At 42.9% G+C, this 24,612-nt stretch overlaps 1 protein-coding gene across 1 annotated transcript in view; it reads right to left on the minus strand.

Annotated features, from left to right (window-relative positions):
* Window positions 1-1,902: 1,902 nt before the first annotated feature.
* The window catches only part of LOC144271150 (NAD(P) transhydrogenase, mitochondrial-like), a 62,154-nt gene continuing 39,444 nt past the window's right edge, over window positions 1,903-24,612 (minus strand). Inside the window, exons 13-21 of the mRNA XM_077828293.1 lie at window positions 21,544-21,739; window positions 20,002-20,235; window positions 18,444-18,604; window positions 17,659-17,838; window positions 16,511-16,670; window positions 12,665-12,746; window positions 11,312-11,430; window positions 4,639-4,754; window positions 1,903-2,171 (exon numbers count right to left, since the gene is read on the minus strand). Coding sequence (XP_077684419.1) covers window positions 2,019-2,171; window positions 4,639-4,754; window positions 11,312-11,430; window positions 12,665-12,746; window positions 16,511-16,670; window positions 17,659-17,838; window positions 18,444-18,604; window positions 20,002-20,235; window positions 21,544-21,739 — 1,401 coding nt within the window. The 3' untranslated portion in view covers window positions 1,903-2,018. The remainder of the gene's footprint in view (window positions 2,172-4,638; window positions 4,755-11,311; window positions 11,431-12,664; window positions 12,747-16,510; window positions 16,671-17,658; window positions 17,839-18,443; window positions 18,605-20,001; window positions 20,236-21,543; window positions 21,740-24,612) is intronic.

A 24,612-nucleotide genomic window follows, 5' to 3' on the forward strand; every position in this document is an offset into this window, starting at 1 on the left:
AGCATTTTAAAAAGAAAAATTAGTCACATGGTACTTTCTTTAGAAAAAAACCACTCAAAACTAACCTTTTTTTCACCATAAACTGCCATAGAAAATTCAAGCAGCTCATAAAATACAATAAGCATTTGGATCTGAAAGCACAGGCATATTGTAGACTGTTTTAAAATGGAAACCCTGATTCAAACTCAATAATAGTGTTGCTACCAGCCCGCTATAATTAGCTTATCCCAACTATAGTTTTATTACTGACACTTCAGCTTGCCACTGTCACTGTGGAGTGCCCAGAGAGGCCCCATAGCATAGTGGCCAGAACAGAAAGTGTCACACCAATTTATCTGGGTTCTAATACCAGCTCTATCCCTGATGCTATATGACTCTGTGCCTCACTTTCCCCACTTATAAAATAAATAAAATATAAACTACTTTATGGATCCTCTGAGCCTTTGTCCCCACCTAACTCTTTGGTAGGAGGGAATTTCACCGTCAGAGGACTGTGACTGAGAATGCCCAGCCACCAAAAGCTTCATGCTGGGTTCAGTCGTAGCCTCCTGCTGATCACACCACAGTGGCTATTGAAGAAAGTGGTGCTCTCCAAGCTAGCCAGACTCAGCACAAATAAGGCTTTAAAAGTTAGCACTAAAACCTTAAATCAGTTTTAGAACTGGATTTGTCACCAGTTTAGAGAAGCACATGAGGAAAAGCATTTTTGTGTTGGGATACTCACATAAATAGCTCTGGCAAGAGGCTTCTGATCTACATTTCCAGTTCATCTGATTTTTTACTTTACAATACAGCAGCTGGCGGCATGTAGGTTTGATAGATATTTCCTAAGAAAATCAATATGCATCTTATGCATATTTTGGAGCCCATCTAAATCTGACTGCCATACACACTGCACGTCCACTGGTATAATTATGCACCCATGCTTGCCTTGACCTCACTGATTTCACCTGCATAGACAGCTGTTAATTCACTTTGCCTAGAAATCTGTTGTTTGGTTGCCACGTTAATAGCATGAATTCCACTTTGTGCTGCTGCTGCTGCTATTAGCTTGGGCATCCGGCCTGCCTTCATTCCAGTTAGCACTGGAATCATTTGTAGAATGAAGAGAGAATGGATGACGTTCACCCGGATTCAGAAGATGGAAGTCCCTCTGACTAATTTAGGTATCCATGTAAGGTGGGGGGGGAGGGGAAGTCTGCCAGCAGAATAGTTGGGTAAGATATCTCAGCCCGTCCTATACATCACTGAGGTGGTCTTTGTAATAGCCCAGCATGGAAGAGGGCAGTGAGATCGGGCAAAGTGAGAATCTTCAGGATCTGCACGTACAGGAATGGAATGACCCAAGAAAGCGCAATGGATGAACTGGAGACTGGAGTAGCAGGCATGGGAGGCTACATCGCTAACTCCAGGAACCCTTGCCCCAAACAACGGCAGATTACTCTGGCTGTGTATGTGTGAAGTGAATCTCAGCCTATGATGCTATATGCCAGTACTCATCCTGGTTCTTACCAGGATGTGTAAAGGAGCAGTAAATACTGCCTCTAAACAATAATGTCATTTAAAAAATAAAGCAAATATGTAAATCTTCCTGGTGCTATACTGAGGTTCACATTTATTGTATTACAAAGCATTGTTTTGCACCAAGGATCTATTCATTAGTAGGAGGATAAACCAAAGCTTTTCTGCAATAATTTCTCTGTCTCATTGATCATAAAGAGAAGACAGAGAGAAAATAAAAGTGCTATAAATGAGGCTGCAAGATTAGAGAAATAATTAATCTGCAACACCAATAGCGCAAAAGTGGTTTTATTATTATTATTAAATACAGGGACTTACATTTGTAAGGACTAAGGCACATAAATCACCAATCAGTCTAAGAGCTAATTTGTTATGTTTGGATGCTCTTTTATTTTTGAAATGGTTGTATATAAATAAGGTGCTGGATATGCCTCCAAACTATTTACTGAAATATATAAATTATATCTAGTACCCTTTTACAATTCTGAATATCAGTGTTAATGAGTATAATACATTTCCCTAATCTTGCCTTGTAAAGCATCACATGTTTTCTTTGCATCCCCAAGCAGCATTGAAGTGTTAGGTTTGTAAAAAATGGGATTGTCAACTGCAGCATACCCAACTCCCAGTGTACGCTTCATGACGATGACCTGGGGAGAAAAATAGCAGCATGAAAGAATTAAATGAAATAAAAACTTTCAGTATGTGCTCATGGAGGATGTAGTTAAAGTAACAGTTTTTAAAATAACATGTTACTATATTATAAAATTTTGACATGTATTAAATGCATGGGCTCAATCAAAATTGCATACCAGCAATATTGGCATACATTTTCTATTGACTTTTGCATGTCCATATCTAACTATTCTCAGACCTCACATTTATGTGCCACCTTCCACCCTGAAAGATTGTATTGTGGTTTTAAAAAAGTAAACTGATACAGAAACTGAACAAGGATCTCCTCCTCCAGCTCTGCAGCCACCTGTGGGTGGAAGGCGGTAGCTGCTTAGTAGTACACTGAAATACTAAAGAACGGTTAAGAAAAGCAAATGAAGAGCATTCAAAACAACTGACAGCACAAGGGGAAATTAGGTAGGCAAAATGTAACTACCCAAATCAGCACTTGACCAAGACATGTTAATCTGCCTACTTTATGCTAATTGCCATTGGGTATTTTAATGACTGTGATGGTTAGGGCCTCAGTTTCATGTAACTGCCAAAGCACACTGATTGAGATTCACAAAGCTGAATAAAAGATTGAGCCATAAAATTCCCCTTAACATTAATTGGAACAGGGTAGCTAAATCCCCTAATCAGATGTGCAAAATCTCAAGCAGTACCTCCAGCATGACAGTGCTCCCAGACCCTAGGCATTGGATTCAAGAGACTGGGCAAAGTGCTATACTGAATTCCTTTTCCACAGCAGCTGGGTTTCGCCCCCTTGAGTTGTCTTATCCAAGTACTGACCAGACCAACTTTGCTTATGAGATCTAACATGATCACAGCACAAGCCAGTTTGACTGCAATAGTACTTCATTAAACAATTAATCCATGTTGGATATGATGTAATGGGACACCTGAAACACTGTTTATTTTCTGGGTAAGGGCCAAAATCTGTTGCCAGATATGTGGTGTGTACTACTCTGTATGTGACAGATGCAGAGTAAAGTCAAACATATATTTTCTATAATTTATCTCATTAAACCTATCAAAATGATGCTTTCAGACCCAGAGATGTTATTAACATTTTGCTTTTTAGGTGCATATTTCAACAATTAAAAATTGCTTGTTTCATGCAGTTATTTACTGCATCTTAATGTTACCTGCATAAATGTTCTAACATTCCAATCTGAGATCAGATCTAAACCTTTACTGTATGAGAACACAACATGCTGGAATACTGTCTAACTGAAACGTAACAAAACAAGCTTGGCATGTGCTGAATAACATGGAGATCCCAATTTTCCCCATATACTTGTTCACATGTTTCTGTGTTTTAAGAGGTTGCTTTTAATTCTAACATCTGTATGCCTGTCATTTAGTGCCATCGTCATCTTCACCATACACCCCATATCACAGTTTTTATATCCTCTTCGATTGTGTTTCATGCTAATGTCTATACTTGCACAAGTTTGATGGCTTTCAATACCATAGCACTTTTGAGAACATGAGGTTTGAATTAAAATGAGTTAGTAAACCTGTCTTATAGATAGAATTGTTTATATTTAAGGCAATGAATTAAAAGTAGAATTTCAAAACTGGCTCTTTTCCTTTGTGGATGTATCTGTCAGATATGTGCTGCCATTTTTACCTGTCCTGAATTTTACCTTTCAATCCGAAATTCCCTCCCATACAGAATTTGCTGAAACTGCACACAGTTCACTGGGAACAGAGACACTGTAGATATAAAGTACATACCTGACACCATTGTCTGTGAATACAGCAGACCAGAGAGAGGAAAATTGAAAGAGAAAAGCTATGGGTTTGCAAATGTACACAAGCTTCTGATACACTGAGTCAAAGTTCTGCAGCCCCTTATACCTAGACCTGGTCAAATAATATAAAAACTTATTTGTGAGTAATTTATTCAACAATAGATTTTTAGCTTTTGGGGAGTACAGTGAAACATAGCTCTTTGTAAGAAGATTTGGAACACTAATAAAGTGTACTTTGCCTCATTCTAAATTTTAAAAGCAAAATCCATTAGAAAGAAATGCCTTTTAAATGCTATATAATCCAGGAGCCAATCCTGCTCTTTTTAAAGTCAATGACAAAACTCCCATTGGCATCAATGAGAGCAGGACAGGGCATAACTTGTCGAATCAAGCATTTCACTGTAAGCTTAACCCTATAACTGCTTGTCATGGGGACCCTCCTGTTGAAATGACTGGGAATTCCATACCAAATTGACTGCAGAGTTGGGGTCCCTTCTTGTGTATCTGCCGCATACTGTTAGACAGATGCACCTATGTGCATACTCCTTGCATGTGTATTAAAAACAAACAAACTATCTTTCTTTGTCTTTAGTGCAAGTCGGCATGTCTCCTGAGAAACAGAGATACTTTCCATAAACATATACTGTGCGGACTCCAGTCAACTTTGATTGTTTTTAAGTACCTGCTTAGCTTTCCAGACCTCCAATACAGGCATGCCAGCAATAATAGAATTGGGATCTTCCTGTGCTGCAGAGTTTACTGTGTCATTTGCACCAATGACCAGAGCCAAGTCCGTTTCTGAGACAGAATAGAAATATGTTACAAATGTTTTGGAACTTGCAGCTGCCTTTCCTTTATCACAGCGACACCAAAACACACAAATCAAACATTCATTAAATGTTGATAGTTCACTGTTTATTCTAAATGAAAATAAGTTAGGCCCATCCATTTGTGTCAAACCCAGAACTGAATCTTGGCAGATACATGGGCTAATGAAAACTATTATAACCATGCACCGCTACAGGCTGGGGACCGATTAGCTAAGCAGCAGTTCTGCAGAAAAGGACCTGGGGATTACAGTGGATGAGAAGCTGAATATGAGTCAGCAGTGTGCCCTTATTGCTAAGAAGGCCAACGGCATATTGGGCTATATTAGTAGGAGCATTGCCAGCAGATTGTGGAAAGTGATTATTCCCCTTTATTTGGCACTGGTGCATCCAGCTTTGGTCCCACCCACTACAGAAGGGATGTGGACAAATTGGAGAGTCCAACAGAGGGCAACAAAAATTATTAGGGTGCTGGGGCACATGACTTATGAGGAGAGGCTGAGGGAACTGGGCTTATTTAGTCTGAAGAAGAGAAAAGGGAGGGAGGATTTGATAGCAGCCTTCAACTACCTGAAGGGGGGGTTCCAAAGAGGATGGAGCTAGGCTGTTCTCAGTGGTGGCAGATGACAGAACAAGAAGCAATGGTCTCAAGTTCCAGTAGGGGAGGTCTAGGTTGGATATTAGGAAACACTATTTCACTAGGAAGGTGGTGAAGCACTGGAATGGGTTACCTATGGAGGTGGTGGAATCTCCGTCCTTAGAGGTTTTTAAGGCCCTGTTTGACAAAGCCCTGGCTGGGATGATTTTAATTGGTGTAGGTCCTGCTTTGAGCAGGGGATTGGACTAGACCAGACCTCCTGAGGTCTCTTCCAACCCTACGAGATACCATGAGAGACAATATGCCTAAATCTTAATGTACAGAGTCTTCTGCAAGGCTTGTGTGAGGTCACCAAATAGAGTACACGTGTAGACCCTAAGAAATATCTTCATTGTATTATGGCATATTTTATTTCAACATCATTCACCTGCAGCTGAATTCTACAAAAACTCTATTCTGAATCATAATCAGGCCCACATCTCTGCATGCGAGCAGTCCTCTCCTGATACACAGTCCATTGTAGGATCAGGGCCTAACACTGCAAATAGTCCAATTGATTCCATTTGAGTTAAGATGGCAAAGCTGGTCCCTTGATTACTAAATCATTTCTGAAAAGCTCTGGGCCAGTCTGATCAGTTACATGGTGCAAATCCAGGGTAACTGCACTAATGGCAAATAAATTATTCTCAATTTGTACCTGTGTAAGTGAGCTCAGAATTTGGCCTTCTGACATTTAGTTCCCCTGTTATATATTTACTAAAGTCTTGATTCAGGGAAAAATAGTTCATCTGGCTTTTGTGACAAGTGGATTTTGGGGGTTGTGTGACATAGAAGCCAGATGGACTTTTGCTTAAGTGGGCCTTTAACATATTTTCACCAAAAGCCAGTGAGGAGACACATTGCTTTCATCCAGACTACACCACACGATCCATTGTCTACAGCCAAGCTCTACGATACAATCGCATTTGCTCCAACTCCTCAGACACAGACAAACACCTACAAGATCTCTATCAAGCACTCTTACAACTACAATACCCACCTGCTGAAGTGAAGAAACAGATTGACAGAGCCAGAAGAGTAGCCAGAAGTCACCTACTACAGGACAGGCCCAACAAAGAAAATAACAAAACGCCACTAACCATCACCTTCAGCCCCCAACTAAAACCTCTCCAATGCATCATCAAGGATCTACAACCTATCCTGAAGAACAACCCATCACTCTCACAGATCTTGGGAGACAGGCCAGTCCTTGCTTACAGACAGCCCCCCAACCTGAAGCAAATACTCACCAGCAACCACACACCACACAACAGAACCACTAACCCTGGAACCTGTCCTTGCTACAAAGCCCGTTGCCAACTGTGTCCACATATCTATTCAGGAGACACCATCACAGGGCCTAATCACATCAGCCACACTATCAGAGGCTCGTTCACCTGCACAGCTACCAATGTGATCTATGCCATCATGTGCCAGCAATGCCCCTCTGCCATGTACATTGGTCAAACTGGCAGTCTCTACGTAAAAGAATGGACACAAATCAGACGTCAAGAATTATAACATTCAAAAACCAGTCAGAGAACACTTCAATCTCTTTGGTCACTCGATTACAGACCTAAAAGTTGCAATTCTTCAACAAAAAAACTTCAAAACCAGACTCCAACAAGAGACTGCTGAATTGGAATTAATTTGCAAACTGGATACAATTAACTTAGGCTTGAATAGAGACTGGGAGTGGATGAGTCACTACACAAAGTAAAACTATTCCCTCCCCTGCCCCCCGCCGTTCCTCAGAGGTTCTTGTCAACTGCTCGAAATGGCCCACCTTGATTATCACTACAAAAGGTTCCTCCCCCTCACCCCCGCTCTCCTGGTGGTAATAGCTCGCCTTAAGTGATCACTCTCGTTACACTGTGTATGGCAACACCCATTGTTTCATGTTCTCTATGTATATAAATCTCCCCACTGTATTTTCCACTGAATGCATCCGATGAAGTGAGCCTGTAGCTCATGAAAGCTTATGCTCAAATAAATTTGTTAGTCTCTAAGGTGCTACAAGTCCTCCTTTTCTATTGCTTCTATAGTTACAATTGCTTGTTCAATGGAGGGCTAATCAATGGAGGGATAATTCTCAAGGCAATAATTGCTCTGTAATTAACCCTAGTTGTACTGGACGATAATTGGGATTCAAATAATTATTTAAAAGCAGCATTTGGATAAATGTTTAAAAACAGCCTTTAATTTTGTGCTGCTAAAATTGCTTCCTCAATCCATCGTTGACTGGCGCGGTCAATAGGATTTAGATGTCTACCTCTCTGATTGTCCGTGGTGTAGTTTACTGATAGCCGGGGGGGAGACAGCATGTCTGTTGTACAAAACCATCAATAAAATAGTCCCCAAGTGTCATACTCATAGATTACCTTGGTACACATGGGCTGTTGACTACAGCACCAATGGCAGTTGTCATATTTCAAGATCAATCAATTGTGGTACAGACTATCAGATATTACCATTATTTTTATGACACCTATTCTTTTTGCATCTAGGTTTTTTTTTATAGTTATTATCAGGGCATGGAGAGGTTGAAATTAGGGGAGTGTTCCTGTTGCATGTCAAGTGATTTATGTGACCACCAGAATTCCAAGATGGAGTTGTAGCTCAAACTCTTTATTCACTTCTGTACAATGTAAGGATCTAATTTTGAAAATATTCTTTCCCTTCCTTTCATCTCTCCATGCATAACTTCACTATTGCCTCCTGTCACAGCTTTTTTCTAAACTGCCTGGAGTTGTTTTACCTTGAAGCATTGCTGGAACAGCAGTTTGACAGGGATAAGCTGCTAATTCATGGAAGTGACGTCAGTTCGCTTTCTTTTCAACACACCCAGAGGTAGCAGTGTGTCCAATGCTGTGATCCATGAATTGCACAGTCATAAAACGTTACCTGATGGTGGTGTCAGAGCATCAAAAACCACTTTGAGTAGCTGGCAGTGGGATCTCCTCTTACCCTCTAATGCTGATGAAGCAAGTAGAATGCTTGTGGGGGGTGCTGATGTTGTGTGCTCAGGGCTTTAAAGCCGCTTACAATCAGGCCAAGTGGGCATTTGTACTCAGTCTGCCTGTCACATGCGTATGCAAGGGGGAGGAGCTACCTGCATCTTTCCTGTTTTACGTATCCGTGCTCGCGTTGCCAACTTTATACTCGCACAAAACCGAACACCCTTGCCCCGTCCCCCTGCCCTGCCCCTTCTCCGAGGCCCCACCCCCGCTCACTCCATCCTCCCTGCCTCTGTCACTCACTCTCCCCACCCTCACGTGCTCATTTTCACCAGGCTGGTTTGGGGGTTGGGGCGTGGGAGGGCATGCGGGCTCTGGGGTGGGGCTGGGGATGAGGGATTTGGGATGCAGGAGGGTGCTCTGGGCTGGGACTGAGGGGACTCCAGGCTGGGGAAGGGGGTTGGAGTGCGGGGGAGTGGGGGGGTTGACGGCTCTGGCTGGGGGTGAAGGTTCTGGGGTGGGGTTGAGGGGTTTGCGGTGTAGGAGGGTGCTCCGGGCTGGGACTGAGGAGTTCAGAGGGTGGGAGAGAGATCAAGCTGGGGAAGGGGGTTGGGAGCTCCGGCTGGGGGTGTGGGCTCTGGGGTGGTGCTGGGGATGAGGGCTTTGGGGTACAGGAGGGTGCTCTGGGCTAGGACCGAGGGGTTGGAGGACAGGAGGGGGATCAGGGTGGGGGCAGGGGGTTGGAGTGCGGGGGGGGGCCGCCGGCTGGTGGTTTGGGCTCTGGGGTGGGGCTGGGGATGAGGGATTTGGGGTGTAGGAGGGTTCTTTGGGCTGGGACCAAGGAGTTTGGAGGGCAGGAGGGGGATCAGGGCTGGGGCAGGGGGTTGGGTCATGGGAGGAGGTCAGGTGGGTTCCGGGCAGTGCTTACCTCAAGCTGCTCCCAGAAGCAGTGGCATGTCCCCCCTCCAGCTCCTACATGGAAACACGGCCAGGCCGTTCTGTGTGCTGTGCCATTTGCAGGCGACACCCCTGGGAACCACGAAGCTGGTGCTTGGGGCAGCGCACGAAGTCTTCTGGCTGCTCTATGCATAGGAGCCAGAGGGGGAACATGCCACTGCTTTCAGGAGCTGCGTGGAGCCAAGGCCTTAGCCCTGCTGCGCCACCAACTGGACTTTTAATGGCCTGGTCAGCACTGCTGAGCAGCGCCGCCAGGGTCCCTTTACGACCGGGTATTCCGGTCAAAAACCGGACAACTGGCAACCCTAAGCAAGAGCAGCCACAATCTGACCCTAATGTGCCAGAGGCTTTTAATTCTGTAACAGAAGTGGGAGGGAGGTAGCCCTGGAAAACCACAAAAGATAGATGCAGTCTAAACTAGAAACACTACGCTGCCACGCAAAAGAGACTATAGCTCCCTTCCCTCTTACTTTCCTACCTTAAGTTAAGGGACTTTTGCCTCCCTAACACTCTTGCTACTTCTGGATGCCTTAGTTTTCTTTTCAGAGGCATCATTTCTTGTCTGTGATGGGGAATAGGCACTTTATTTTACTGATCCTCCCCAACATGCCCCAGCCAAAATAGGGCAGAACAAAAAACAAAACAAAAAGGCAAAAAGAACATGGAAAGGGAGGGAAAGGAAGGAAGGAGGGCAGGAAGGAGAAAGGAGAGTGACATTGCAGTTTCCATCCACTAGGAATTAATCAAAGCTCTCAAAAAAGTTGGACCAAATCTTTTCAAGTTTGTCTGAAGTCCCTCGTCTCTGAAACATTATCCACTCTTTAGCTGCCAGGTCACCAAAGTACTTGTGCAAAGCTTCTGCACCTGGAGGTAGTCTGCTCTTCCATCTGAGCAATGTGTGTCATTCGGCTACATGCCCTGTCTAGAAAACCAAGCTCTCCATGAATTATGGACTTTCTGTACCTTTTAGTGCCTCATTGCTTCATTTTTTTGCTTTGTCTGTCCCCTCCCCTTCCCGAAGAAGGGAAGTGGTACCAAAACTGGCAGCAGCCCTCCCTCCTGGTGAATATTCCCTCCCCTGGGATTTAGGGGGCCTGATATATGCAAGGGGCAGTAATTTCCACCTCCTCACCCCAAACTTCAGCGAATCCAAAGGAAGAATCTACCAGATATTTGAGAAGCATGAGTATCCTACAAGGAAATTGAATCTTGCAGAGCAGCTGCCTGCTCACTTATACTCCACTCACAATAATGGTAGCAGTGATACAAATTAATAATACACCACTATTAAATAATACAAATGATCCTATATATAAGCAGTCTCTTCCCAGGGCACTCCGAGTGATGATCTTTCATAATCACTATGGTATCAAATAGTAACAAAACATTAAAATACTCAAATACCCTCATAAAACCACAAACAACAAGAGCAAAAAGTGAGAGGGGACTTGATAACCTGTAATGCCACAGAGCTCCACCCACCTGACATGAGGGTGGATTTTCAACAGGACTCATTTTTGCCATAACTCTTCTCCCATAAAAGTCACTGCTACAACTCCCATTGACTGAACTGGGATCAGAGAAACTAACTTTAAACTCCCACCATACATCTGTTTGTCCAATATTCAGAATATCACATGGTTGCCTTTCCTGATACCCTTATCACTGACAAAATACAGACACATATTTGATTTAAAAAGTCATATATTTTGCTCACTCTACAGCAAAACCCTAGTGGCTATTATGATTATCCATTAAGTAATGTCAGACATAGCTTGGCTTTTATATGAGTCAGGCAAACCTTTGGTCTTATCTAGTCTTGATTCTGGTCTTTAAAAAGCATTACTGTCAACCCTTCCACCTACCAAAATACTGCCTGGCAATAAAATTATAGTTATTTGGCCTAACTAAAAGCAGAAAATAAATTTAAAATATTTAGAATGGTTTGAATCTAAGACATCATTTTTCATCCCTTACCTGGGAAATCTTCATTTATCTCATCCATTTCTAATACAACATCATAAGGTACACCGGCTTCTGCCAATAGTACATTCAGTTGTCCTGGCATACGGCCTGCTACAGGATGGATGCCAAACCTGGAAACCAAGAAAGCAAAGAAACCAAGTCATGCTGAACTAATAAATGCCGACTGATAAATGTCAGCAATCCTACACATGTGGAAGCAGTCCAGTTCCAGTGCTTCATATACCTGAACCAGATGCAGAGAGAGTGAGCTATAAAATACTGGTCATGAAACTGCTACTTGGGAAAGAGCAATTAATGTATATGTTTGTAATCAGTACCAGAAAGGGAAAATTGAAACACTTACAGAACTCCTTTCACATCGGGCACCCTGCTGATTAAAAATTAACTATGTAGTCATGGCATGTTATTTGGTGATTTCATTTAACACTTAAGCCACACCCCAGAATCTAAATCATTCATGAAGACCGTGTGTCATATATAGTGTGTGTATATACCGCACAAGAGCGGGATTAGAGCCTAGGACAAATGAAATAACACTTTGAACAGATATGTGGATAAGGATTCAGTCCATTTTCTAATTCAGAGGTGGCTTATTGATACATACTCTTAATATGCACTTGCAAAAATCAAAACAAAAAAAACCCCACTGCTGGGGGAAAAAAAGACTTTTCCAAGAATTTGATGCAAGAATTAAAACACTTAATATTCTTGTCAAATATTAAGAAAATGAATGTCTGAATTCCAGAGGCTAATCAAATATTCATAGGCCTGGACTTCCCAACTGAATGCTATGGCAGACCTGAGCTCTGTCAATGCTGAGATCATATTCATGCTCTGTTTGCTGCTAGCAGACTTCCAGCACAGATGTTTTCCTGATTAATGTGGGCAGAGATGTTTTTCCCCCCACAGGGAATTTGTGTTTCTAATTTGCTTTCATGTTTTTGAAAATCCCACCCAAATTTGCTATGTCAGAGAGCAACTCATTTTTAGAAATATCAGTTAGCTTATTTGGGGGACTTAGGTGTTTATTGGAGCTCCTAACCAAGGCACTCAAGTTTGAAAATTGAGCCTGTAGTATTGAATGGCATGGTATATGGTGTATTACCACGTCATACTAAACATATTAAAGATTTCCTATTGAAGTTCTATCATTGCTTTTAATGTTTGATGTACAGTAAATACAGTATTTGTCCTAGCCTATTTCAATGACAACATTGTGAGCCAGATCCTCAGCTGGTGTAAATCAGTGTAGCTCCACTGAAATCAGACCTGAGCTCCCTGGAAATCAATGGAGCTATACCAGTTTATACCAGCTGAGGATCTGGCCCACTATATGCAACTTACCTGACTTTCTTTCCTTGTTCATTAAGCATTTTCACCATGTCAGCAATGGGATACTGGGCCTTGGCTGCACAAAGACCCCAACCTAAACCATGAAAAACATGTCAGTGTTCTACAAAGGAAGCTTAGCATCCCTCAAAAAGCACCACATAGTGCTCCATTAACCAGCATGTCTTCAGCATTAATGAATATTAGAAACCACAGTTACTGCACACGGGGCCAACAAAACTCATTTGCCTGGTGGATATGAAACAGAGTTAAAGGTCAAACTGAACTGCAAAGGGATACTTTAATATGGTCGTTTAATTCAATGGTAGCACTTAGTGCAGGTTTCACTGTAAATTACATTGAAAAACTAAGAGTCCTGGCTACAGCTAACTCACTCTACCACCATATTCTATTTCTGTGTGAATATAAAGGAGGAGAAAGAGGCATTTCAGTACAAATGCAATTACAGGAGTAAGTTTTATGAGTTGAATAAAAGTCACTTATTCCTGGATGATAAGAAAGCAAATGTATCTGTGCAGTAACATTGACAAACATGGTCAGCATCCATCCTGCAGTCCTGCACAGCTGGATAAGGGGGCTTCGGTCCAGCTTTTGGGGACGTGTTTAAAAGATGGCTTTGTGCTTGCCCAGTCCTGGGGCAATCTGCTCGAGCTTGGTCTCCCTGCATGGTTTGCGGGTTCTAAGGAGCTATAGTGGCAGCTGGAGAATGCCATGGTGAAGGAAAGTCCTAGCCACACCTAGCCATGCCCCATCCATGCCCTTTGCTACAGTCACAGGTAGAGGAAAGATGGAAGACCTGCAGCAATAGGTCTGCATCCCCTAAGCATCCCTTTATGCAGGGGAAATCCTTCAGGTACCAGTTCATCTGGGTTTAGGTTAGCTTTGTGCCAAGGGAGCAATGCAGAAGTGCCCTAATACATGGCAGGATCTGGCCTTCCTTATTGTGGCTATAAATGGAAAGTATTTTCAAAGAGTTCATACTGCTAAAATCTATATAAGTGTAGCCCTCAGCTATGTCTATGCAACTGCATTAGCCTCAGTTGCATTTGTGCAGCCAAACATATTACTGGTGGGGACGTGTGGGAAAGACGGCTTTTTGGTTTTCCAAGCTGAGTTTGCAGGATTGTCATTCAGGCAAAAACTATTTTCTAACTTGTAAACTGAGCATTTTTGATATGGAGCCTGAGAAACAATATGTATGGGACCTCTAGTGCCAATTTTACAAATCACTTTACTGTTATTCTTTGAATAATTATTTTTTTCTTAAAAACAACCTATTTGGATGGGGGACACTCAGGCAGTCCCCTTCCTTTCCCCCCAACTTTATCCCTTCTCATTACAGAGGCCCCTCATCAGGATGAACCATCCATCTGGCTAAGAAGGGCTGCTTGCAGCTGCATCTGGAGCCAGCCAACTGTACTCCTGGGTTAGTTAGAGGGGCTGCTTGCGTGCAATGCTAGGTGTGTGCAACATTTCTAACCTCTGCAGCCCTGAGAGCAAGGGACTGAGCCCAACACTCAAACTCAGATTCCAGCTGAGCTGCCAAATAGAGGGTTGGCGCACTAACAAACATTCAATCCCTGCAGGCAATCCAACTCCCAATAGCCATTTTAGTCAAGGATTTTTTCCTCTACACACTTGGGACCGAGGCCTTTTTTTGTTAATACACATTCATAAAACACACTAACTTTTTGTAGTTCACTGCAATGAAAGAAGAATTTGATATGGCATATTTAAATCCACTGGACATGATGTCCTGCAGCTATGAGATAAGTGAAGAATGCATCCTGATCTCAAGACATGTTTGCCAGTTATCGTTCATTACACTGGCAGAGTTAAAAATTGCCTAAAACTTTGTACAACTTTTTTTTTTTTTGTTTGGTTGGTTGTTGTTGTTGCAGCAAATTTGAAATGATTTAACATCTGGCCACATAATGGGCCAGGTGTTGCCATTCTTAGCAGAAACACCCATTGAATTCAATGGGCGATTACCCTGAGTAAAATCTGCAGGAATTGGCTTATTAATTTTAAGGAATTTAGTAGCTAGAAATTACTTTTCTTTCATAAGTATTTGGGGAAAAGTAAAATCCTTGAAGTAACAAGTAACTAAAAATCCCACAATATTAGTCCCATAATAATAGCACCATCCAGAGAGTGCAAAGTCCAATTCAGGACAAGTCTGCTTTTACACTTGGGGTTTGTATCCCCAGTTCTCTCTACCTTTGAGGCACTCTGCCATGTCACTATTTTTTCATCTGAGGAGGACAGATAGAACTCCCTTCAGAGCCCATAGGACAGTGGCGGATTTATTGTTAGTGGGGTCCTGTGCACAGTTTTCATTTTCGGGGGGTCCCCCCTCAGGACCCAGCCAAGAAAAAGAACATTCTCTCTTATCTCCTTCCCCCTCCCGTCGTTTTTCATTCTTTTTTTCGTCATCTTCCTCCTATATTATAAGTAATGGGAAGTAAATGAAAATAAAGTGAGGTACCTTGATTGGGGCAGGGAATTGGGGTGCAGGAGAAGGGCGGGGGGTTGGTTTTGGGAGGAAGTTTCGGTGCTGGGTGCAGGCTCTGGGCCGGGGCAGGGGGAGTGGCGCTTACCTCAGGGAGCATGGCTCCCAAAACGACCAGCACACACACCCCTCCAGCAGAGGTTCCTAGGCCAGGGTGGGGGGAACCAGGGGGTCTCTGTGCGCCACTGCCTGCAGGTGCCACCCACAGTTCCTGGCCAATGGGAGCTGTGGAGTCGGCACTTGGGGGATGGACAGCCCGCAAAGATACCCTCTAGCCCCTCCGGGCTCCAGGGACATGCTGGCCGCTTCCAGGAGCGAAGCGGCATGGAGGGAGGGAGGCAGAGTGGGCAGGGAGCCGCCTTAGCCCTGCTGCTGGCATGTCTCTGCGCACCCCTTGGGGAGTGGGGGGCAGCAGGTCTCTGTGCACTGCCCGGGGCAGGGGCAGTGCATGGAGCTGCCACCCTCCCCCCCCCGCCAGAGGCATGCAGAGATGTGCCAGCAGCCGGCTGCTTTCGGGAGCGGTGTGGGGCCACCAGCCCTGGCATGCAGGCATCCTTGCCTGCATGAGCCATGCTGCGCCGCCAGGCGGGACTCGGGGGCAGGTTCTCAGATATTTGTCTTGCATTTTGGGCACCCTCTGGTTGTTGGGGGCTCCATACCACCACACTGTTTGGTTCATGATAAATCTGCTCCTGCCATAGAAGCTACTATTCTCTAAAGTGAGGCATTCATTCTTGAGGGTCTAACCATCACAGGTTGGGCTGATTCTGATCTCACTTCCAATAGGGTAAATCAGAAGAAAATCCAGTGAATTCAGGGGTGGGTGGGTGAGATTCTGTGTCCTGCAATGTGCTGGAGGTCAGACTCGATAATCATGATGGTCCCTTCTGACCTTAAAGTCTAAGAGTCTATGAGAATTCAGTGTCATGAAAATGGTGTAAAACTGGTGAAATTAGGCCCTCTGTCCATGCAGACCTGAGGATGAGATGGATCTTTTTTCCTAAACAGCTCTTGTAATGTATTTGGTGCTTTATAACCAATCAGCTCTGGGACTTTTTATACCAATGAGATGTAGGTTACACTATCTTCTTGTTTCATTCTAGTTCTTCTAGTTTAGCAAGCTTTTTCAATGTGTAGAATATCAAATTTTAAATCCCCACATGGATCTTTAACTTTCCTAGCTAGACTCCCTTATTCTTTCATAGGTATTTTATCAGTCATAATTTCTGCTCATTCCTTTAACTAACTAAGCAGAATGTTGTGCAGTAACTGAGTTATGCTGACAAGCACATTTCTCAATAAGCATATGAAAATATCTGAACTCTTACCAGGGGTAATGATGACAGAGTTAGCTTCCTTTATCATTTCAATGGCTTGGTCAATTCCGACTTCGGTATGTGTTCCAACAATTTCCATAGGTTTCCCTCCACCCGTAGAAGATGTACCAAATCCACCCAAAATCACATTTGGCAAAGACCTATTCATGGCCTGAGTGGGAAGACATGAAGTGAGTGCATTGGTCAGAAGCAATAGTTCTGATTACATTCAGAGAACCTCAAAATAAACAGTGCATTTGATGGGAATCCTCATGTCGTTTGATTGGAAAGGCAAGCTGCATTATTGTTCAGCTCATTAAAGTGTAATTTAACAAGACTCTGAAGACGATGCAGCAATGGTTCAATAGTTCAATATTCTATTTGGAAAGCTACAGTATCCCACTTGGCATATAACCCATACATTTTGAACAAAGGTTTTCAGATGTGCCTTTGAGAAATTCTTATGTTTTTCAGTCATGTTCTAACCATTTTTCTATTCACAAAGCCAGTCTAACATTTTTCTCTAGGGAAACAAAGGCATTGATTTGTTTAAAGAACTTCTCTCCTCTTGCTCATTATAAAACAGGATGTTTCCTCAAAACCAGTCACTGGGTGAAATTTTTCATTGCAGATTCTTTGGTCCTCATCAAAATGCTGACTGACAAAGCAAACCATGCTACTTCTTATTCCATTTTTGAAAGTAAGGTTAGATGATAGATTGACAATGCTAGAGACTGTTTATTCAGAGAACATGTACAGTGTAGGCAACAGAAGTGCAAGCTTCCCCACACTACAACCCCACCAATCTGACCTGGAAGGGTCACATCTAACAGCAAGGGTAATTTAGTATCCAGGCCAATACGAGTGCCAGTCAGTGCCAGTCATGGTAGTGGTTTCTGAGACCTCTAGGAACTGGAGTGAGATCACCAATTGCTCTTTGCATCACATCCTAATTCTAAAAGCCCACCAAATAGTCATCAGACCCGCAATAACTTTTGATTATTTATGACCAGTTTGGACTGGATTTAAACTGGCAATCGATCCCTTGGGCCATCCAGTCTTCTACAGTTTCTATTTTTAAAAAGTTCCCACAGTAGAAGCTCCAGACTTGTTTCACCAAAGTCAGCATGTTAGCCCAAGTACATACATTGCCATCTTACCACACACATGATGTAAGAGAGAATCGCTCCAGAGGACCCAATCAAGGCACCAACAATTGTCATCAGGTTGTTATCAAGAAGGAACCCTTCTGCACACAAAGCCCATCCAGAATAGCTGTTCAATACAGTGATGACCACAGGCATATCTGCACCACCGATAGCTGCAGTAAGTGTGACTCCCTGCAATTTAATATACACCATGGAAAGAAAAACTAAAGGAAACTCACTTTTAAAGAACAACATTATTACTAACATGTTAATTAAAAAACAGAACAAACAAACCATCAAATACCTGAGTACAAGAACTTGGCTATTTCATGATTATCTGTTATACATAATGGGTCTGATTCTCTGAGGAGCTGAGCACTCTGAATTCTCATTTACACAATAGGAGTTGAACCCACTCAGCATCTCACAGGATTGGACACTTACTCTCTTTCCAAAACTTCTTTCCAAAACCAGGTCATATCTATAGCAGTGGTTTAGAGGATAGGATTACATATACATCTGACTAGACAAACAATAGCTTGTTTTACTGAACTGCCCTTAGCTAAAATGTTTTGGATCCCTGCACTATAGTTTGTGGGATCCTGCAGTGATTTGTTATGGAATTTCTATAGGGCACCATAAACATTTTGCATAGTGCTTTGAGGAGTCCTCGCAATTACACCAAATTTTTCAGCTGATTTTCTGGCATTCAGCAGGAGCTGCAGATGAATGCAAGAACTTTATATTTCCTTTGTTTGCATTGAAAGGATTCAGAGAGTGCTTTCTTGTGTTCTTACCATGACTGAGGAAAGTCCTGAAACACCAAGAAGACAGGCCATGCCGGTAGTGTAGCTTGGGTCCAGCATAAACAGCCCCATACCACCCACTGACGCTGCCAGCAACCCACCATTCAAGTAATGGCGACCAGGTAGAAGGAGCGGCGCTGAGTTCAATAAACCTGGAATCAAACACTAAGGTGTTAACTCTTCAGCCATTTTATTATATAAACATTTTTAATGTTAAGGTACAGGAACCCCAAAGAAGGTATAAGAGCAGGGACAGAATCAAAAGCCCAAAGATGCTGGTTCCACAGTGGCTCAATTTATCTGAAGGAAAGTTTGGCCCATTAGAGACACAAGGCAGAGGAACAGTTGTTCGGAGCTCCCTACCTCCCAGCAGCTCCTCTTCAACTCTCAGCTCCCAGGAGCTGGTCTTTTCCCACATACTAGTGTACAGCCTTTGGGCAACCCTCCAGCCCTATTGGCTATCCTGTCTCTGCCATTGAGGGGTCTGCCCGGTCAACAGTCTTTGAGGATGGGGGTTCCTCTCAATTATCAGTTTTCTGGGAGAGCAGTTCACTTGCACCAATCCCTGGTTTTACCAAGCCAGGGTCAGCCTGAAGCCTCTTCAGCTCCCTGGCTGGCAACACAGTTTCTCATTTCAGCTGTGAGCCAAGGAAGCCTGTTTGTCCCTAAATGTCAGCCAAGAGAGATCCTGCCATCAGACTGCTTCCCCAAACAACCACATCAGGATTTTTCATACTCCCTTGAGGTCATTCCTATCAGTATATGAAATGGGATGCAGCACACAGCACCAGAGCAGCTTCCCATGTAGCAGGATCACTCTGCCACTGCTAACGGGGACCAAATACTTGTCTGGAACAAGAAGCCTCAGTGACTATTTATCCTTGAAAAGAATTTTGAACTGAACAGAACCCACAGCATTTGGCCTTTAAGTCATTATTTCAATAGGGACTGGTCATGCTACCACTGCAGATGCACCCTTTTTTTGGACTTGAATTGTACCACATCAACTCTTTTATCCAAACTTGTATTTTTACATGTATATCTTGTCTGTCTTTAGTATGCCATGCACCATGAAAGGGTCTATCTATTTTTCACAAGTGTTCAGTTACTGAGCAATTTGATTAATTTTTATGGCCGTAATCCTCGCACTTCACACTGGAGTAGCTTTTCATTGCCATATTGGAACTAAGAAAATAATGGGTCCAAATATAGTCTACAGGAGCTCTTATCACATTTTCTATGGCCCCTATTTGTCCTCCTCAGGCCCTGAGTCCTTAGTCTGAGGGAGTGTAAACAAGCACTCATTCTCCCTCTGAAAAGTTACAAGAGGATTTGTTGGAAGCTGTTACCAATAACAATCTAATATCTTTTGGCCACCTAATCCCACAAAACTTGTCAAAATAACTCTGTTGTAAAAGGAAATGATTTTGAAAAGGACCTAACAGTCAGCTACCCAATTCCCACTGGAAGTAGCACCTCACTCCCATCGAAACCTTTGGAAATCCCATCCTAAATTATTTAACATGACATAGACCAAAGAATAAAGTACCTTGCAGTTTTCCATAAGCCACTAATGAACCGCTGAAGGTTACACCCCCAATGTAGGTGCCCAAATATGCCACAGTTTTGAGAACACTGGCAGAAGGGTGAACATCGAGGTGTGGATATTCAATCATATACTCAGCAATACATGTAAGAACTGCTGCCAAACCAACCAGACTGTGAAATGCAGCTACAAGCTGTGGAAGGTCAGAGATTTCAATCCGTTTCGCAACTGTGAGACCTGTAAAATGAAATGATTTAGATCCAAGATTAAAGAATTGTATTGTATTTCATCCTCTCTTGAAGTATAAACAGGCAGTTACGCAACAGAATATTGTTTTCTTTCTTATGTTGTTTTTCTTTTTGTGCAATACAATAGAATCATAATAGTTGTAGGAAATTATAACCCAATTTAAATCTCCTCCAAAAGTATATTTGCAAGAACATTCTGAGACAACAGAGTATAAGAAACAGAGCCAGACTGGGGCTTTGAAGCTACAACCTCTTCCTTGGGGAGGGGGTGCTGTGGGCACATCAGTCATATCTCCCAGATATATTCTTTCCACAGGGAGCAGACAAGCAAAATGCTCCTGGAGGCACTGGGAGAGTACACTGCATTCTCAGTCACAAACTGGGAATGCTGTTTCCCAGCATTCCTTGCTGTCAGGCCTCCAACTCCCATGTTCCTTGGAGATTACAACTCCCAAAGTTCCTTCTGGGCTGAAATGTGGAACAGAGCAGGGCTGGATTTCTACCCTGCCAAAAGGCTCAGCATACCCTGTTATAAGGACCCTATATGGCTACACATCAATGGCCACCACTGAAGATTAGTAAATCCTCTGCCAGACCAAAGATCCTGACTACAGACTAATCATTCAAAAGTATTGTGATCCAGGAACATACTTGCTAATAACTTCTCCCCTCACCCTATTAATTATATTATTATTATTATTATCGTCATCATCATCATCAAAACTATTAGCAGTAAAAACATTTGGGAGAGGCATAAGTAATGAATAGGAGGATTTTAAATTTTCCGGATTGTGCTCTCCATTACATGGAGGGAAATTTCAACAGAAAAACATTCACTGTAGGGTTGTCTGTAGTGAGACTTTCATGATTCCAAAGCAAGGCCACGAAAGGTCATCTATGAGGCTCTGGAAAACGGGGAAAGGAGCCTCTGGGAAATACTGTTACCATAAATTCTATAACAGCAGCCACCATTTTGAGCTATGGTTAATATTTCCTTTGATTGTAACTTGCCAGCAAGTGCATATTCAGGTAAAATACTTCCTAGAAATAAAATGTTTTAAGCTTAAGCCATGTGACCAAATTTTAAAACAATTTATAAGCTTTGTACATATCTGCTTCACCATCTTAAGTTCTCCTCTTAGGCAAGAGTGCCACCTTTAGGCATTAATGCATTTTCCAAATGTATTTTCTCATCCTATTATAAATAAAGAATTATTAATTGGTTAATAAACCATTAATGAATGTGGTTAGTGGGATGAAGTCAAGCTACATGAATTGTACAATGTGTTGTACGTACCTATTGTGCCACCCATTGCCATGGCAGCAGACATCTGAGCGAGTACTTCTGGTGATGGGTTCAGTGCTCCTACCGTAGCTGCTACACCACTAGCCACCCCAATCATACCTAGGGCATTACCAAGTCTAGAAGTGTTCTGACTAGACAAGCCTGCCAGTGCACCAACACAGCAAAGACCTGAGCCCAAATATATCATCTGTAAAACAATGCAAAAGTTAATATATAGTGCACAGCATTGCTGCACATCAGTCATCTCTCCTGGTAGAGGATTAGGGTGTTGGAAAACCTCCAGGATCCCCAGCTAGAGTAGGGGGAGGGGAAGTTTCAATTGCAAGAGTTTATGGTTTAAGATATGAAAGATTTCTTCTTTGCATATTAATGGAGAGTCCAGTTTATTGAGCCCCATGTGCTGAAACTTCCCTAAGTTGTCTCCTTTCCATTCTCTATTCCTGTATTTCTCAGCCACACCACTCTGCCAACATTGCAGCAGTGACACTGACTAAACTTCTCAAATACACAGCCATAATCCCCAGTGACATATATTTGAGTACATATTTTTGGTTATTTCCATAACCATTGCACTAGTATTTTCTTGCATTAGTCTTCATTGCCCTGCCATTGTGACTCATCTTCAAGTGTGTATGTGTGTGGGTTCTTACTACTCTTTCCCTAGAGTAACAAACTAATAACACATTAGTTCAAGCTTAAAGTAATTTAGTACAATTATCTTTGCTACATTTACCATCTCTTTTACATTGGGTGTGTTTTTAAATGGTTTTAATCAGCAGTTTCTTTGTGTGTGGAAGAAACGCATTTTATCGAATCAGTCATTTAAATTGCATTTTAAAGATTGTAATGCTATGAGATCACTCCCATTGATTTTCTCTTACTTTGATTCTTAAGTGTTTTGATTCACAAAATGTTCTGAAATCCCTACATGATGATGCATTTATAAATAACATGTGGTGTTCTTTCTCGTGTTTGAAAAGCACATGGTGATTTTATTTCACAGCATGAAAGCTCATGTTACCTTTCCCCCACCTGTATTACTGAATCCATTGAAAATCATGAATCTAAAACAACGTGACAATGACAAAAAGAATATAGGCTGCATACCCACCATTCTCTAATCATCTAGTAACAAATGAAGCTAAGACATTCCATACCCCCCTCATAAAAGTCCAAAAAGGCCAGCACAAGACCCTTTGCTTGCTGTACTTTTCAAGAACTGTTCAAAGGGGCTAAATGTGGGAGAAGTAGAGCTGACATGTAACAGTGTTATTAATACTGAAGTGTAACAATTTTATGAACATTGTATGTGACTGGGTCAGTGAGGGCAAGTTACTGTATATGGCTGTAGGATTTTCCTCTATTTAGTTAGAAAGTGTTGATCTAACTTATATTGTGGTGTGGGAAGAACCAGCAGGAAAGGAACACAATGGCTTCCCAGATAAGAAAACCCATGCACACACTTGAAAGACAACAGCAAAATTATCAGGTTCAAGGACCAGGCATCCTGTCTCCAAAGAAGATGCAAGCTCGTTGTGCCAGGCTTGGAACATGGAGATCGAACAGTCAAAAGCCTTTGGGGGGTAGTGGGGATGGTGGCAGGAGGAGGGAGGCTTGACAGGTGCTAAGTAGACAGTATGACAGAGAGAGAGACTGTGGAGGGAATCTAAAGAAATTGGGCCTTCCCCAGATCCAGGGAATGGTAAGCCTTAGGAGGAAAAGTCTGTGCAGTCTGTTTTATTATCATCATTATTATTTTTAGACATGTTTTCCCTGAAATGCTTTTGTTCTAAATAAATGATACTTTGCTTTAAGGAGGCTGCTTGATAACTGAATACCACCATTATTGACCTGGCAGGAACAGAATTGCAGGGTTTGGCATAAGTCAGACCTGCTCAGGTAAATCACAGTTAATACCATGGGACTGCAACCCAGAGCCCAATCTGAGATGGGACAATCGTGTGATTCCTCGCCAAGAGACAGTCGATGGCCTGAGGCATAGAGAAGGAGTGCTTGGAGAGACCAGGAGGGGTCACTTCGCCCACTAATGACGACACTGAAATCTTCTACAAAAGACACATATCCAAAATGCTCTTTCCAAGTTGGGAGAAAAAAAAGAGCAATCAAAAATGAGATTCTCATAAATGGGAGGGTGGGATGCCCTCCAATACTGTGGTTGGTTGCTTTCTGCAAATTAAGAATTGCTGTAAGCCATTCTGATTTGTCAGCATAGTGCCCATATATCTATACAAGGGAGAGGAAAAGGCAGGGAGAAAATGCTGAGAGTAAATATTTCTAAAGGCCATTTACCCTAGTAAGCCTCGCCAACAGGGGCGCTTGCAAGCATGTCAAAGAAGGGTGGGGAAATATATTGACTAAACAATGCTTGATTGCACAAAATGCTTTTCTGGGATTCAGGAATGATTAGTTTCAAAGAAACCTTTTCCACCAAACAACTGCTGAAGCATTGCAAATGGACTTGTTTACCATTCATCTAAATCAATAGCTGAAGCTGACAACCACCTGTCAAAGATAATTTTTTGCAGGTTGTTACTAAAAATGTGACTGCATAGTACAGTAACTCCTCACTTAAAGTCATCCCGGTTAATGTTGTTTCGTTGCTACGTTGCTGATCAAATAGGGAACATGCTCATTTAAAGTTGCGCAATGCTCCCTTATAAGTCTTTGGCAGCCGCCTGCTTTGTCCACTCCTTGCAGGAAGAGCAGCCCATTGCATCTTGCTGTGGGGGTGGGGGTGTTTGGAACCAGGGTGGACCGGCAGCCCCCCTATCAGCTCCTGGCTCCCCTAAGTTCCCTTTGGGGCAGCTGCCCAGCAGGCTATCAATTGCGGACAGTTCAGATGTCCCTTCCCCCACTGCCATGTGCTGCTCCTGTCCTCTGCCTTGGAGCTGCTCCTGGGAGCCTCCTGCTTGATGTGTGTGTGTGCGCGGGTGCAGGGGGGGGGGGGGACAGGGGAGAAGAGGGGGGCTAATGTTAGGGTGTTCCCCTCCCCCTGTCCTGCCCTCTGCTTACCCCTTCTCCATCTAGAGCAGGGTGGGG

Source organism: Eretmochelys imbricata, chromosome 10, assembly GCF_965152235.1.
Source record: "Eretmochelys imbricata isolate rEreImb1 chromosome 10, rEreImb1.hap1, whole genome shotgun sequence".
NCBI classification, from domain to species: domain Eukaryota; kingdom Metazoa; phylum Chordata; order Testudines; family Cheloniidae; genus Eretmochelys; species Eretmochelys imbricata.